The sequence below is a fragment of the Phasianus colchicus genome, chromosome 2 (assembly GCF_987193195.1).
Source record: "Phasianus colchicus chromosome 2, bPhaCol1.hap1.1, whole genome shotgun sequence".
In the NCBI taxonomy this organism is placed as follows: domain Eukaryota; kingdom Metazoa; phylum Chordata; class Aves; order Galliformes; family Phasianidae; genus Phasianus; species Phasianus colchicus.
In genome coordinates, this window is record NC_143437.1 from 25,552,334 (window position 1) to 25,567,500 (window position 15,167).

The 15,167-nt window shown below is 35.3% G+C and overlaps 1 protein-coding gene across 2 annotated transcripts in view; it reads left to right on the forward strand.

Moving 5' to 3' along the window:
- Nucleotides 1-15,167, forward strand: part of CAMKMT (calmodulin-lysine N-methyltransferase) — a 196,124-nt gene that overhangs the window by 174,228 nt on the left and 6,729 nt on the right. The window contains exons 8-10 of one of the 2 annotated variants that reach the window (XM_031594729.2): nucleotides 1,283-1,357; nucleotides 7,976-8,039; nucleotides 13,562-13,693. In XM_031594729.2, coding sequence (XP_031450589.1) covers nucleotides 1,283-1,357; nucleotides 7,976-8,039; nucleotides 13,562-13,693 — 271 coding nt within the window. The remainder of the gene's footprint in view (nucleotides 1-1,282; nucleotides 1,358-7,975; nucleotides 8,040-13,561; nucleotides 13,694-15,167) is intronic. The other variant, XM_090135170.1, reaches the window with a different exon arrangement.

Sequence of the window (15,167 nt, forward strand, 5' to 3'; positions counted from 1 at the left end):
GGCTTCTCCTTTCATAATTTCCATCTTTTGAAAGCGTTCTCCTGCAAATTTTGTGTCTGTTTGTCTGTTTACATATGTATACTCATATACTATTACTTCAATTCTCGGTGAGTCTATCTCAATTGACCTATATATCCACCAACATTTTGCACAGAGTATAGCAAATGAAAAAGAATTCTTTTTTTCCTGCATACTTAGTGAACATTTTTGAATGAATGCATTATAACTGATCCTCAGTTAAATATTAGGACTAGTATGTGAATGGAGATGGCTTTTAACCAGAAGTAGATTATAGCTGTGGGAAGACTAAAGGGTCTATTTGGTCAAGACTCATACAAAACTGAGATAAGCATGCACAACCTGACAAGATCAGATTAGACCCTTCCCCCACAAGTGCTTTTCCCATAAATATTTATCTACTTTCTATTATAAATAACCAGGAAATGAAAAAGGAAAATGGATTCTTTTTTTTTTTTTTCCCCCCCTTAAAAATAGCCTAGAAATAGAAATGCAGCTTTGAATCTTTGGGGTAATGATATTTTAAGTACGCCGTAAATTCCAACACTGGTTTGCTGTTTTTTAAAAAGGAGCCAAACACCGAAATCTTTTTTGGCAGCTACATAAATTGGCAGTATTTATAAACAAAGGAGAACTTTGCACAAAAGTGCATTCTTGCCTGTTATTAGCTATCTCAGAATTAAATAACTTATCACTTAGAAGAGATTAGGTGTTGACGAAGTGCTGCTGTATTTTTAAGCTTGCCTGAGGTGATATAGCCAGCACCGGAGTTAAACTTGGCATTCTGTCACCCTGCCCTTCCTCCCCGGAGCCCAAGTGAATGCTCACTTCATCAATGAGAAACACGGCTGGCTCGCCTGCCAGATGTAACGAAGATCCATTTGGTCTGCAAATTCCTATTTCATTCAGGTTGTCAATACTCAGGCTTCACTTTCTCGTGCAGTGGTACTAAGGGGTAAAAATCTGAGGCCGTACAGGTGTCACTAACTCAGAAATGAATGTTTGTTGGTGATCCACTCATCAGAACCTGCGTGGATTGCCTTTCTGATATAATTAAAAGGTGGCTCTTTGCCTTTGAGATTTAAAACTAAAAAATACGGAGTAATATTTTTACATCCGTTTTTGAAAGTAACAAGTGTATGCTCTTAAAAGCATGCCTGTGTCACATAGAATGATATTAATATTTTTAAAATCTCAAGATGAAAAACGTATGTCCCTTTTTATTTTTTCTTCATTTTTAAAAAAAAATCTTTTTTTCCTCCAGCATTTTACGATGGGATAATGAGACAGATGTCTCTCAACTGGAAGGACATTTTGACATTGTTATGTGTGCTGACTGGTAAGTACATAAAAATCATAAAACTCATGTTAGAAAAATAGCTTTGCTGGAGTAATTGTACTGTGCTGCTTGCTGATGGCTAAGCAAAGTCAACAAATGAAGCACAAAGCCACCTTAACCTCAACAAATTAATATTCATCTCCATGTGACAGTTATAAGGTAGTCTTCTATCACACAGTAACTTCTACCACATTATTTCCCAAAGATTGATTTTGAGAAGCATTTCCATTTTCTGGAATTGCCTCTGTTTCATGCTTGACGTATCAGTAAATGGACGACTTAGGCAAATTGCAAATAATTATGGCTCAGTGAGGAACAGTCTGGAGAAAAGGGAGTTTATCAACACAAACAGCTCAATTAGCTTACTTCTTAGGAAAGATCTGACTATTGATATAAGGGGATATATTTTTTTGCTCTCTGGAAAATCTTTCCAAGGAAAAAAGATTTCATAACCCTTTTTTCCCTGTGACATTCTGCTTCTTAAATCAATTTGACAGCAGTATTTGTAGAAAAAGGCTTTATGTTATTTACAATGGCACATGTTAATTGTAAGAGAATTCTTAGTAAAAAAATCAGAGTACACCATTTAATTTATGAAAAGATGGATACATGTTGCAATACAGGATATTGTTTAAGAATTTATGCAAATAGATTTTATTGACAGAAACCATTATTGATACCAAATCTGTAGAATTGTGCTTGCTTTATTTACAGTGTGCTAACTTTTTAAATGGCAAATTATTAATTATTTGCAATATATAAATTAAATGAAAAAAGAGATGTGCAGATTTAATTTAGGACAGTAGTTAATTTGAAGTAAGTCTGTCTTTCGTTAATATTTCCTCTCGACCCTTTAAATATCTAAACCAGAAAAAGCTGTTTATGTTTTGTCACACTGCGTGTTGTAAAGGACCAAATTCTGAAAACAAGGACTTCCTAGGATAGCTCAGTGCAGCAGATTTCTATATCTTACTGAGAAACTGTTAAAGGAAAAAGAGAAAGGAAAGTGTGAAGCTGTCTATTGTCTTTTTAAACAATGTTCTTTTTAAAAGGCTTCTGACAAAATATTCCTGTAGAGCTTTTTTTTTTAAAATTGTTTTTATTTTTGTTTGATGTTTTGCTATTTAAGCAAACTCTTCTGATTTAAGAAAAGTTATCATTTTTGTATAACACCGGAGGAAGTGTATTTAGTCCTCCTTTTTTTCCTATTTCTAATACCTGTTTGTTTGCAGAATGCAACAGTGCTTCATTTAATTTCAGAGGAGTTCTTTGTTCCCAAAAAGGACAGAGGAGGGTTTCTAACTAATCGCTGATAATGTGCCTCAGAGATGCATCATCTGATTAAAATAAGGAGCTAAACAACACCATATGATTTCAGCAAGTAATTTAGTAAATGCCTTCCTCACCAAATATTAGAATGGATACTCCAGGTTTCATTGCACAGATGAAGTTAATGCTGGGCAGGATTAGATCAGATTAAGTATGAAAGTCAGATCAGAGTGCTGGCGGACATGAGCAGGAGGGCAGCAGTCTTCTCGGAGGCTTAGACAAGGCTCACATATGGATGTTCTCCAGATTATGTGGGTGAAGCAAGGTCTTGCCAAGAGATTTAGAGTTAAATTTGTTCTTCACGCAAATATCAAAACAACCTGGCTGTGCCATCTCTTGTATTCTTGATACTCACACCATGTCATCCTATTTGTGCTGTGGGTACAGCAGAGAGAGACTTAAGTTAGTGGGGTTTTTTTGCCAGTAATAGTCTTGCTAATACTCCTGGTCTTTTTGGAAATAGTGTAGTTTCTTTAGGAAACAAAGAATCACACATGACAGGTAAAATACATTATGCATTTGCAATCCCTGCGTTTTGTATGTTTATTTTGAAGCACTTACGATGCAGGTAAGTGTATAAATATTTATAGATTCCTAAAAAATAAATAGAAATGTGCAGGTTAGTTTAAAGTACGTGTTTTTATTCGGAAATTGCCTCTGTTTTCTTATTCCAAGTGCCCACATATCTAGTTTAATAAGCATGAAATCCCTTTATTGTTTGCTTCTTTTAAAAATCATTCTCTTAGTTACGGACACTAGATTTTCTGATACACGAAAAAGCTGGAAAAAAAAAATGTACCTTGCTTTATCAAACTCAAATCTTCTTTTCATTTTCATGTATTTCTCTTCCGAGATATAGAATTGGCTTTAGAACTGTTGGCAGGATTTTTGCTTTCTGAATTTTTGGGCTGTCAGTGAAGAGGAAAAGAAATCTCTTTTCTTACAGCTCCACAGCTGAAACCTGAAGTATTCAGTGATAAAAACAGATAGGAGAGATTGTATTTAGTTTAACACCACCATATAGCTCATTGTCAGTCAATAAAATCTGGGATTAGAACAGAGAACTATAAAGCAAAAAATCTGAGTTCAAATATTAGGTACATGGATAAATTTTTATTGAAGTATTTCCAGCAAGGGTGATATTGTCTGATTCCCTGAATAGCTAACCAGTGGTACTGCTTGATCCCATTTACATGAAAACAAGCTCTATTCATAAACATATTCCAAATCCACATGGAGGTTCAAGTAAAAATGTACGTGATTACAACAAGCGGTGATGTGTTTATATTCATATATTTACAGTCAGGCGTTCATAAACCTTGTGTGCAGGGGTGGAAAATAAGTTACTTCCCAGAACAGACAGTCTATTAGTTAACAGCTAAATTTAGAAGCTCAACTAGATTATAAAATAAATATGAGGCAAACGGTGAAAGCTAGTCATTATTTAACCATTCAGGATTTTGACAATAAGAATAGTTTCATGGCTCAGCAGTTCCGAAATAACTTGTAAAATGTCAACTATGAGATAAAAAATAAGGAAAAAAATATATATCTCAGCAAGCCCACACCTGGAAAAAGGATACATAGGAAGAAATTACTGAAATAATGGAATTTTTAGAGCATATCCACTCACCTTGTTTTTTTAAGGGGCATTTTCAAGGCCAGGTGAGGCTGCCAGAATTCTGAACTTTCATTTGACCTGTGCTTATAGGTGCAAGGTCAAGTAGATGCTGGAGAATGTGAGCCTGAGTATGACTAGAGAGGAGAAATAACAGGTGTCTGTGTGGATGGGCCACAGATAAGACTCATCCAAAGCTCCTAGCAGCCTCACATTTCTGATTATTTTCTTTGTTAAGACAAATAAAGAACATAAGAAAAAGGTTGCTGAGATTTTTAGTCTGAGAAAACAGTTAGGGTAGTTAGGGGAGAGCTAGCAGAAAAATCTTTGCCTTACAGGTTTTTGCAAACTGATTTTTTACACATACTTTTAATGTAAAGATAGAATATGGTCTAAAACTTCATTATCACCTTGTAAATGCATAGAATCCAAATTTATGTAGTTGAACTGATTGTATTCTTAAAGTTTGGCACATGTGCAAGGATTTTCACTGCAGAAGCTGGCTGGCCTGTCCCACATTACTTTCACTGCTGAGACTTGCTGAAGTCACAAGGAGTCATGGATTCGCCAGGAATGCAAAACTGAACTGAAAATATTCTTCAGATAACTTAAAATATACCCGTTTTTTTCCTGTTAGTATTTCATTTAATGTAAAGAAATCTTCCTGCAGGAATGCAGTAAGATTTCTATTCCTCCTCAATTTAAATCTATTCTTCATTTCAAGTCTGTTTTCTTGCCCACACTTTCAAGTGCAGTGTAATCTGACAGTGTAGAAGGTTGTTTTGGTTTATGTTAGCCACGCAAGTGAAGGTCAACTAAAAGTGACTCTTACACAGGGCACTCACTACCCGTAAATGTAATCATTTCTGAAGTACACCTGTAAACTAAGCTCCTTTTCTAATTGAAAATATGCAAAAAGAAGAATAAGTTCACATTGCAGTCTATAAAATGTAATCACGTGCCAGTTGTTGCAAGGCACAAGATAACAGGACAAAACAGCAGCATGAATTGAAGAAAGAGTCTACCTTTTTTATTGAATGTTTCATTGTGGCTTGCTTACATACAACTTTGGTGTAAACTTACATGTGATTTTACAGATTAACAGCACTGCCTCAACAAAGGCCAAATCATAAACCATGTTCTTGCCTTTTTACTGCCAAGATCATAAACTTTTTCTGGCCCCAAAAAAACCTTTTTATTCTTGTCCTACTCTGGTATTTTCGCAGGTTCCTTTCTACATAAACATGAGATATTTTTTATAGAATAACTTTTATCACATTTTTCATAGAAAAAATACTGAGCCCACCAAAGTGAGCCAAGCCAAATTTAAAATGAGGTATGAGAACAAAGTGAGAGTGGTTTAGAACAATATATTATGTAATTTGAATGAGCTTTAAAGGATTTTCCAAGAGGTACATATTCAGTATACTATGTTAGTGTTTAATCCTACAAATGCTACTGCTAAGAGGAATTGCGTGACTAAATCGCCTTCCATGGGCCAAATCCTATGCTGGACCTATGTGCATCACAGATCATCTGACAACTTCTGGTTTTTCCTCATCCGGGGCATACTCCAACTCAGAGAAAAACTAGAAATGTTCTTCTGTGCTCCCTCTGGTCAGAGTATGTGGCAGGTCTCAGTTTCTCTCTTTTAACACTCAAATATCAAGTGGGTGTCAGTCCGAAATGGTATTCTTGAAGTTGTCCAATCTCTTGGCAGAGCACCTGAATATTTGAAATTCCTGGTGAACAAAGACCTATAACTATATTACTGCATAGGAATGAGACTGGTAGCAGTAATTGTGCCCCATCTCATTGTAAAAAGACAGAATGGTATGAAGGTCCCAGAAACATGAATTTTTGCTCTGGGAAAGTGCATCAGAATTGTGATGCTTCATGTTGAAGAAAATTCGTTATTTTTAGATATTCTCTTTGGAGAGAACTCGTGCACTGTACTCCATCTCTTCTGCAGGTGGCCGTGTTCCTGGCAAAGTAATGTCTTATGGTATTTGTCTGTACGGAGATCTATCTGAAATGAGTGTGACTAAAGCTCCCTGGAGACATTACAGAGATCAAATGCAGTTTCAATGAATTAACTTTAAACAAATATTTGTCCATTTCTTCGAATAAGATTAATCAAGGTTGAAGAGCAGCTATCATGCCAATTGCTAAAATTTGAATTTCCTTTTGGATAGGCTGTCAGTCCGCTTATCATTCAGTAATTCAGTATCTTCCGGAAGGAATTAACTTCTATACAAAATGTTCTTTAAGAAATGTGTGGTAGATGGATAGCCAGTCTACATATTTTCCAACATTGTGGGAGTCTGCCAGTTTTCATTGATATTTAGTTGCTGGCAAGGCTCTTTTTTTATTTTCCTGAGTAGGAAAATTTACAGTTCTTATACAGCTGTTTCACCCTGTCATACTTAATATTGTATTCTCTTTAGTAACTGTGGAGTGTCCTTACCTATCCACACATATTCTGTTATTACTGACTGGCTCGCAGTTAGCAGGCCACTGTTTTCATATATTCATTTAGAAATTTCAAACCTGGAAAAAAATCACCCACCCTTCAGAAAGTGTTATTTTAGTAAAAAGGAATGGAGATTGTAGAAAAGCACCATAAAGAATGGACAAAATGCCTTCTAGTGTGGAACTCGAGCTTGACAGAAACTGGAAGTAGTTTTATTACAGAGAAAGAATGAAAAATAATGAAGAAAGAATCACATTATTTATGGCCTACTTGATAGGAGTCTTTGTTATCTGAATTACCAATATAAATGCAGCCCGTGGTAGTAAGGACTGAAAAGCACTGGTTGCTATCTGATGGTTGTTCACTAACAATTGTAAATGTCTCTCATCCACATTAACTATCTGTCCACAGATATCTAGTCAAGAGTGATTGGCACCCTGGTTGCCAGTATTAGTATATACATTAAGGTACTGAGGGGCATGAAGAATGGATTATCCCCTCAAATCATGAGGTAATCATACCAAAATAGGGATGAGCATGTGGCAACATTGCATGGGAAAATTAACTTTCCTGCTCTCAGTGCAGGAGATGAAGGATTTCAGTCTTGAGGCAGGACAACTCTGTATGATCTGGGTCATTGTGTTTGAGCAGCATTTGAGGGAGTGATCAGTTAGGGGCTTGTAAAATTTTCTGTGGAGAAATAGACATAGATATAAAAATAGAAAAAAAAATCTGCATAATACATAATAATGAATTAATGCTACAACTGTAAAGGGAAAAGGGAAAAAATACCTTTAATAATAGCTCCCAAAGTACAATAGAAGATGCTTCTAAAAATTCCACCCTCCCTTGTACAGAAAGCATGTAAAATGTTAGCTTTGTATCACAGTGTATTGATTCTGATTTCTGATAGGGTAGTATTTTAATAGCATGTATATGTGATCTGTGAATTTCAGCCTCGCAAATGTTCGTGCTGATATTTGAGCTTTGGTTTAGATTATATTTGCTTCATGCTTCACCTATTTTTGTTTATTTTTTAATTAAAAAGTGCTTGAATTGGACCACAGGAATGTAGACCACAGTTTCTCTTTTACAGCATTGTGTAAACATATGTAATTAGCCTTGTACTTATCTGCATTAGTATCATTAGAATTGAAAACCCATTTTAATCTGGATTCTGTTCTCTTCTCAATGTCAGCCTGTTTCTGGACCAGTACAGAGCTAGCCTTGTTGATGCAATAAAGAGATTACTCCAACCCAGTGTAAGTATGTTTCTATTTTCTCCTGAACACTGGCTTCAGAATAATTAGTCTGTGCACAATGATTGAGAGAGTAATGGAATGGCAGGATTAATGTCATGTAATACTTTAATACTTATTATGTCCAACTTCAATTGAGTCTTCTAATCTATCAGATTCTTTCCTAATCATAAACTAGGAAACTTCTTATACTTGGCCTTCTGATAAGGAACACAGTGGGTAGTAAAATAAATGAAACCGCTTCAAAGATAGCATGAGATTATTTTTATCAAAGCGTTTCTCGAGTATTTTCCTTTGATAATAATGTCTTCATATTAAAGTAAAAGTATGATATTGAAAGTTTTTATGTTGGCTTCTGTCATTTGTAATCCCTTCAATTGTAACCTTTGTCATTGTGTATTTATTTATTATGAAAGAATATTTTTTTTCTTTTCATTTCTGTTTATATGAAATGAATAAAACCATTATGCATATGTTGTAGCACAAAACTTTTTTTTCATGAAGTAGACCTTGTATTTACACATATTCAATTTTAAAACACAGTGAAATCAAGCTCTTAATAAAATGCTAAATATTCTACATGAGCGTCACTGAGAAAATATTTTACGTATCTCACTCTTCTAGGTTATTAAAATAAACCTGAGTGACCTACAGGCAAAAAGAAGCTGTTACATGCACATATTTGTAACCAACAAATAATCTTGAATCTAATTAAAAAGAGAGAGAGAGAGAGATCAAAAAGGGAATAGGAGAAAGCACAAGGAAGTGTGTAAGAAAGAAACAGAATTGTACCCTTTATGCTTACCATACAAATCTTTCAGTGTGGTAAATTTTCCACTTCAACACAAAGCTATTTAGTGTTAACAATACATTCTCTAAATTTTATTTAAGAATTTCATTTTGCTTTTTGTATGAGAGATTTTCTCTACATAAGGAATATAAGACTCAAACATGCAAAGACTTAAGAAACTGAGTCATTTTAGCCATGTAAGTAATCCCATTCTTTGCTAAGAGTGATCAGGTTTCTATTCTTGGTTCTATCATAGACTTTCCTGAGTGTCTTAAGGCAAGTTACTTAAGACTGAATGATTTTAATGAGATGTGGATCAAAGCTGCCAGGCAGACAGGAGAAATGTAGTCACCCTAGGGAAAATGTTACCCAGATATTTTTATCAGTAGAAGCAAGGGTGATAAAGGGAACTCATGGCCACAGTTACGCATTCTGATGTTGGTGTTATATCATCAGCTGCCCGTACACAATAATTTTGAGGACCTCTAGGTGATTTGGAACACAAACATTATCTCAAATTAAGAAAAGGCAAAAAATATTTTTTTTTTGCCCGGATCAGTGCCCTCAAATGGTTATTCAGGTACCACCATAGGCCACTGCGCTGCTAGCATGAAAAGATGTTGTGGAAGAAAACTATGAGCAGCTGGAAGTATATAAGAGATGCCCTGCTAATTGTGACCTATCTAGAGCTTTTACCTGGAGTGGAGCAATAGCTATTAGTTTCTTTTCTCTCACTTGTCGTGGTAGTCTGTATCGGCAAAAGCATGTGTACATACGTATCTTTCTTTAACTGGGCTGGCTAACTCAAATGGAGGAAGTGAATTAAAATATGGTGAGGGTAAAGCAGCCTGAATTTTTATCAGTGTTTACAGCTCAAGTCTGTAAACAGTCCAGAAATTGTTAACCTGGCTTTAAACCAAAACCTTCCTGACTTTCTTGCTTGTGGTCAGCTAATTCAAATTCAGAATATGCCGTTTTTGGGCAGGTGAACTACAGTTCTTTGTGAATGTAGATGATGTAAAAGAAGATGGCTTTTTGTTTCTTGTCGTATGCATGGTGTGATTATTAGCTCAGTGTATACATGTACTTTAGACCACAGTTCATTTCTCTCATCAGCTCCTTGCCTCCAGATCGTGGCCATATGAATGGATATCAATTACGAAATGGCTTTACAGGTAATGTTATTCATAAATGAGAGGACAGTGAAAGACTGTGCAGTAGAAGCTGGGAGCGTGGACGTCTTAAGTGAGCTTCTTTGTTAAGAAAAAAGGCATGCTGAAGAGATATGCCATCAAGTATATGCTCTTACTTGAAAGACCTATGTCTTTCATATGCTCAGTTGAGATCCCAAGAGAAGATGCAATCACATTTAGTTATCATTTTTCCTGTTCCATATTGCTCTGTTTAAATCCAATGATAACAGAATGCATTTTATTAAATGCCCAAGCTCAGCTGTACACTATTTTGATTAAGTTCACTTTTCTGTTTGAGTTAATTTGTCTCAAAAGTAGAAGTTATATTTCATTATTACTAATATTTTGGCAAATGAAAGACACATCTAGATAAAAGACATCTTTCAGGTGTTAACAACTCAGGTATAACCAGAATAAAAGAAATTCAGAAAAATAGCAGAGCAGAAAACTTGAAAAAATAAGAGTAAATAGAAAATAACAGGTATTCTAAAAACTGACTTGAAGGAGAAATTGAGCACAGATAATCTATTCTCTGTTCTTTATAAAGAATTATCCTTGCTATTTCCTTTTGCATTAAGGATGTAGTTATTTATTTGTGGCTGATCCTTATGACATTGTAATGTCGCAGAACTGTGTGTGTCCTCAGTAACTTTTCTTCCTGGAAAGAGGGATTCTCTGTCAGTCATCTGACACGTAGTATGGCTTCTTGGACAGTTGTGTTGGCGCAGGAAGGAAGGACATGAATGCATGTAAGCAGAAATGAGCGGCTTGCAGAATTACTGGGGACTGTGATTTCTTATCTGAATTTGTTACAAAGACAAACATCATCCGAAAAACAGTTCCCAGAATTAGACACTGATGTAAAATTTTACATCAGAGAAATTCATCTTGAGGAGCATTATTGTATTCCTCTTCTAAGAAAGCTACTTGATTTACCTACATGTAATTTTATTTTTTCCCTATAATTAAAATATGCATTTCGTTTCTCTCAAATAATAAACAGTAGTTTGCATATTTTTGTAATAAAAGTGTGAATGAATTTTTAAAATTATGGATTCCTTTGTGGCCTATCCTTTCAAAATTCCAGTGAAGTCGATTGGATGTTATCAAACCATGTTGTCAGATTTTAAAATCAGAAATGTGAATGCAATCCCACACAACAGGTAGCAGAATTACACAAATCAGGCAGTTGATCAGAAACTGCTTTAAGCCAAGATTATGTTAGGCTAGAAGTGACCACAGCATCTCCAGTATCTGATTTTATTTTATTGTAGTGATAAACTTAATCATGCTTCATTTTTAATTTTTTTATTTTTTTTTAGTCAGCAATGGCAAGATCCTCAAGTGTTTTAGACGTGCAGTAAATTCGATAGAGGAATGGCTTTTTATGCCAGCTAATGAGCAGGCCGAAAGGAACGGTGTGGTGATGTCCATGAAGGACCGTTCTACTTTTCTGAAGTTATTTCAAGATTTTCAATCTGGTTTTAAGAGATATACCATGTTACACTCTATTTTACTTTATTTCTCTTTCAAATTAAATTTGAAGTATTTAGTCTATACAGTGTGAGAAGGACTGATTGCATAGTTTGCTGACTTCAAACTGAAATCTCTAAGGGCAGCAGTGATGACATATGAACCTTACTGCCTCATCAAAGCTGCTGGAACTGTGACTGACGTTGAACTTGGTACCCCAAGAAACTCAAAAAGTTCAGCCGTTGCTGATATCACCATGATTGGTGGTGTCAGTAAATGCCCTGGGTGGGGTACATGTTTCCCATTACAGTGAAGTTGCTGGTGAAAATGAGGGACTCATCCTCCTTCTGCTAGGAGGGTCTCTGCAGAACAGCATTCTAGGGAGCATGAGATGGCAGCAGGAGGGAGGATCCTCGGTGGAAGGCTCCCTTTGCTATTGACTTCTGCCTGATAACATTAAAGCATGCCAAGGATGTGAGGGAAGTTATGGCACATTTCACACTGATTGTGAATTTCCAGTGTTTAATGTTTTTCATCCTGAGCCTATATTCAGACCTAACATTTACATAAGCAATTCCAGTTCTTTAGTGGGAGTTACACTCCTTTACACATAAAATTATTTAGCCACAAAATGAAAGTTACAGCTACACCAATGAGCAAAAATGAGTTGCTTTGGGTATTGCCCTTGGTCTCCTTTGTGCTTAAATTTCCCATGAGAGAGATGAGGATAACAGTATTTCCCTATCTCACGGAGACATTGTGAGAATAAATACAGTGCTATGGTATTAATGATTGCAGTCTTTTATGTACACATTAGTACCATAGATACTGGCGTAGTTTTTCTTGCTGCCTCACCGAGTGTTGCCTCGGTGTATGAGTGCATGTGCAGTGGCACATAGATTTGTCATTTATCCTCTTCACTAAGTGTGTCAGCATTATAACTTTCCTGAATTCTTACTGACTTTCTTTCATTCAATCTTTTTTTTTAATTTTTTTCCGGTACATGAAATTGCATTTTCATTAGCCAAATATTCTTCTACAGTGTATAATCAATTCTGTAATATGTTTAGATTTCTACAATTTTTTTTTTTTTTTTTGGTCTATTTGGTTGGTAACACACCTCACAACTTACTCTTAGCTGTCATTAATATAGAAATTAAATAAAAGAACTTGCAGTAAACTTTGTGTTCACCTCAATTTGATATACTGCTTGTTGGTATTAACCTTTGTTTACAGCTCTTCAACTGGTTTTCATTCCAAGTGGCAGAGCACAATACTCAGCCAATTAGAATTAATTTTGCAAATAAGATTTTAAGAGATGCTATATCAAGTAGGTGAGGTATGGGGCAAATAATTCGCACAGGGTGTCTAAAAACTATCAGTTAAATGTAAAGCATTTTTGTTTTCTTAAATACAGAAGGATGAACAAACTACTGGCTAATGGACCATAACATATTGCATGGGCATCATAAATGGCCTGATCATCTTGAAAGATCACGAATTACTGTGCAAGAATATTAAGTTGTGCTTTCAATGCAATTTTTTGAATTTAGGGTTGAATTCAGTTGCATCGCTCAGGTAGTTTAAAACATCTTTTTTTTTAAATATTAATGATTGGGTCTCATTTGTCTTCCATTTTGCCCTGTTGTAATTCCACTGACATCAGGTGTGAGGTACTCTTCTATGCATGAGAGTAAAAATAGAAAAATATTATTTGCAGTCTTTGTGTGGTCATGAGCTAACAAATGGCTTTGCATTGAGAGTATATTTTGTATGCCTTTACTGTGTTTTAGCTAGGTAATTTGTAGACACTGCTATTATGTGAAAAGGAGCAGATGTGTTGCAGTTGGCAGGTCTCTAAAGAATTTATTAGTTTCTATTTTGCTTTTGTTTAATCACAGAAATATTGCATATTTTGAACAATGATTTATATTATTCTGTTTTCATACTTTACCAAGAGAACAACTGTCTTTTCCAACCTGCGTATATTAAAAGCTTAGTCAGGTGTATGTTATATCTCATTCCTTTCCAATTTAAAAAATGTGTAAATTCTCTTTTTAATGTTCCAGGGAAAAGCAATGGTATTTGCTCCACACAGAGGGAATACTTTAAACCAGTTTTGCAATCTAGCTGAAAAAGCTGGTTTCTCTATCCAAAGACATGAAAATTATGATGAACACATTTCGAACTTCCACTCCAAGGTTAGTTTTCTGCTTGTGTTAGATAACACTTTAATCCGCATTGCATTTTGAAGAGATCATGGTCCTTTTGGCAGGTAACCTAAATGTTTGATTAAAGTACTCCTTAGGTGTGCTGTTTCTGAACAGCTATTTTTGTATCTGATTATTTTGTGTGGTAGAACCATCCTTTATCTCTGCACGTCTAGAAGAGTTTTGCAGAAGCATCTTCTGTTTACCCTTTTCATTCACAGAAATCTAATTTATGAGAGTCCTTTTTTCTTCTTGTTAGCTGCGTATAAATATATGGCATACCAGCATTTACATTTTAATAAAAAGCTTGCAACTTTTAAGTAGGTTAAATACTGAGATGGACTGAAATAAATAGGAGGTGAATGTCTAATTGTATCATATCGTACCTTAAATCCTTATCTCTGGCTGCTTTATGGCTGGGTCAGTTAGCAGCTTCAAACTGCTAAATCTCATACAGAATTTCACAGTTGTGGGGTTATATGTCAGATCGAGGCGCTACAAGATTTAGGTCAAAAGCACTTATCTGAACGTGATTTCTAAGCTTGCTTACATAAAGCTACTGTTATCAGTCCCCTATTTTATTATTTATAAGTATAGAGTAATACAGGACGTGAAGAGGAAGGTACTTCACAGAAAACTTTTTAGCAGTTTCTTATTTCCCTGGGTAGAACTGCTTATCAAAATCATATTTATTACTTGCAATTCTGAGATCTCTATTTCATACCTAAAGAAATCCACTGTTGTAGGCCACATATGGCCTTAGACATAACCTCTTGCCGTTTTCTAAGAATTTCTCTTAGAAAATACAGACGTGTTCAGAATTGGATTGAAATACATTTTTTTTTCTGTTTAGAGCCGCCATCGGGTAGAAATCAGAGTATGCTAAAAAAATATGCACATGATGTTGTAAGGAACAAATATTTATTTTATTATGAAATTTTATACTTCAAGAGACTGCTGTCAAAACTATCTAGACATATGTACATAAAATCACTTACTTTCATTGTTCAGGTAGGCCTCGTTCTGCTTGCACTGAAACCAAATAGATTTCAGACATTGTTCTTCTACCACCTTTACTTTCTGTCCTATGCAATTATATAAATGTAAGGCCCAATGTGATATTTTTTTATCTGCCTCCACCTGAAAAGGGGCATGATTTTGATTATGTTGTTTCACAGTAGTATTTCTCTTTCATTACCCACTGCATCCAAATCAGGTCTGCAGCAATGAAATGCAGGAGTAATAGTTGTTATCTTGATCCAAGAGATGGGTCTAAAATGATAGAGTAGTTCATTTTCCTTAGAAAACAAATCTATTCTGTCTTCCTCTGGTTATGCGTCCACTGCAGTTCTTATAATGATGACCCAGTGAAGACATATCTGAAGTAGCTTTAAATTAGCTACTTGTGGACATGCTGATCGTTTTACTGCAGTATTTTTGAGCACAAGCTGTGAAACGTAAGACG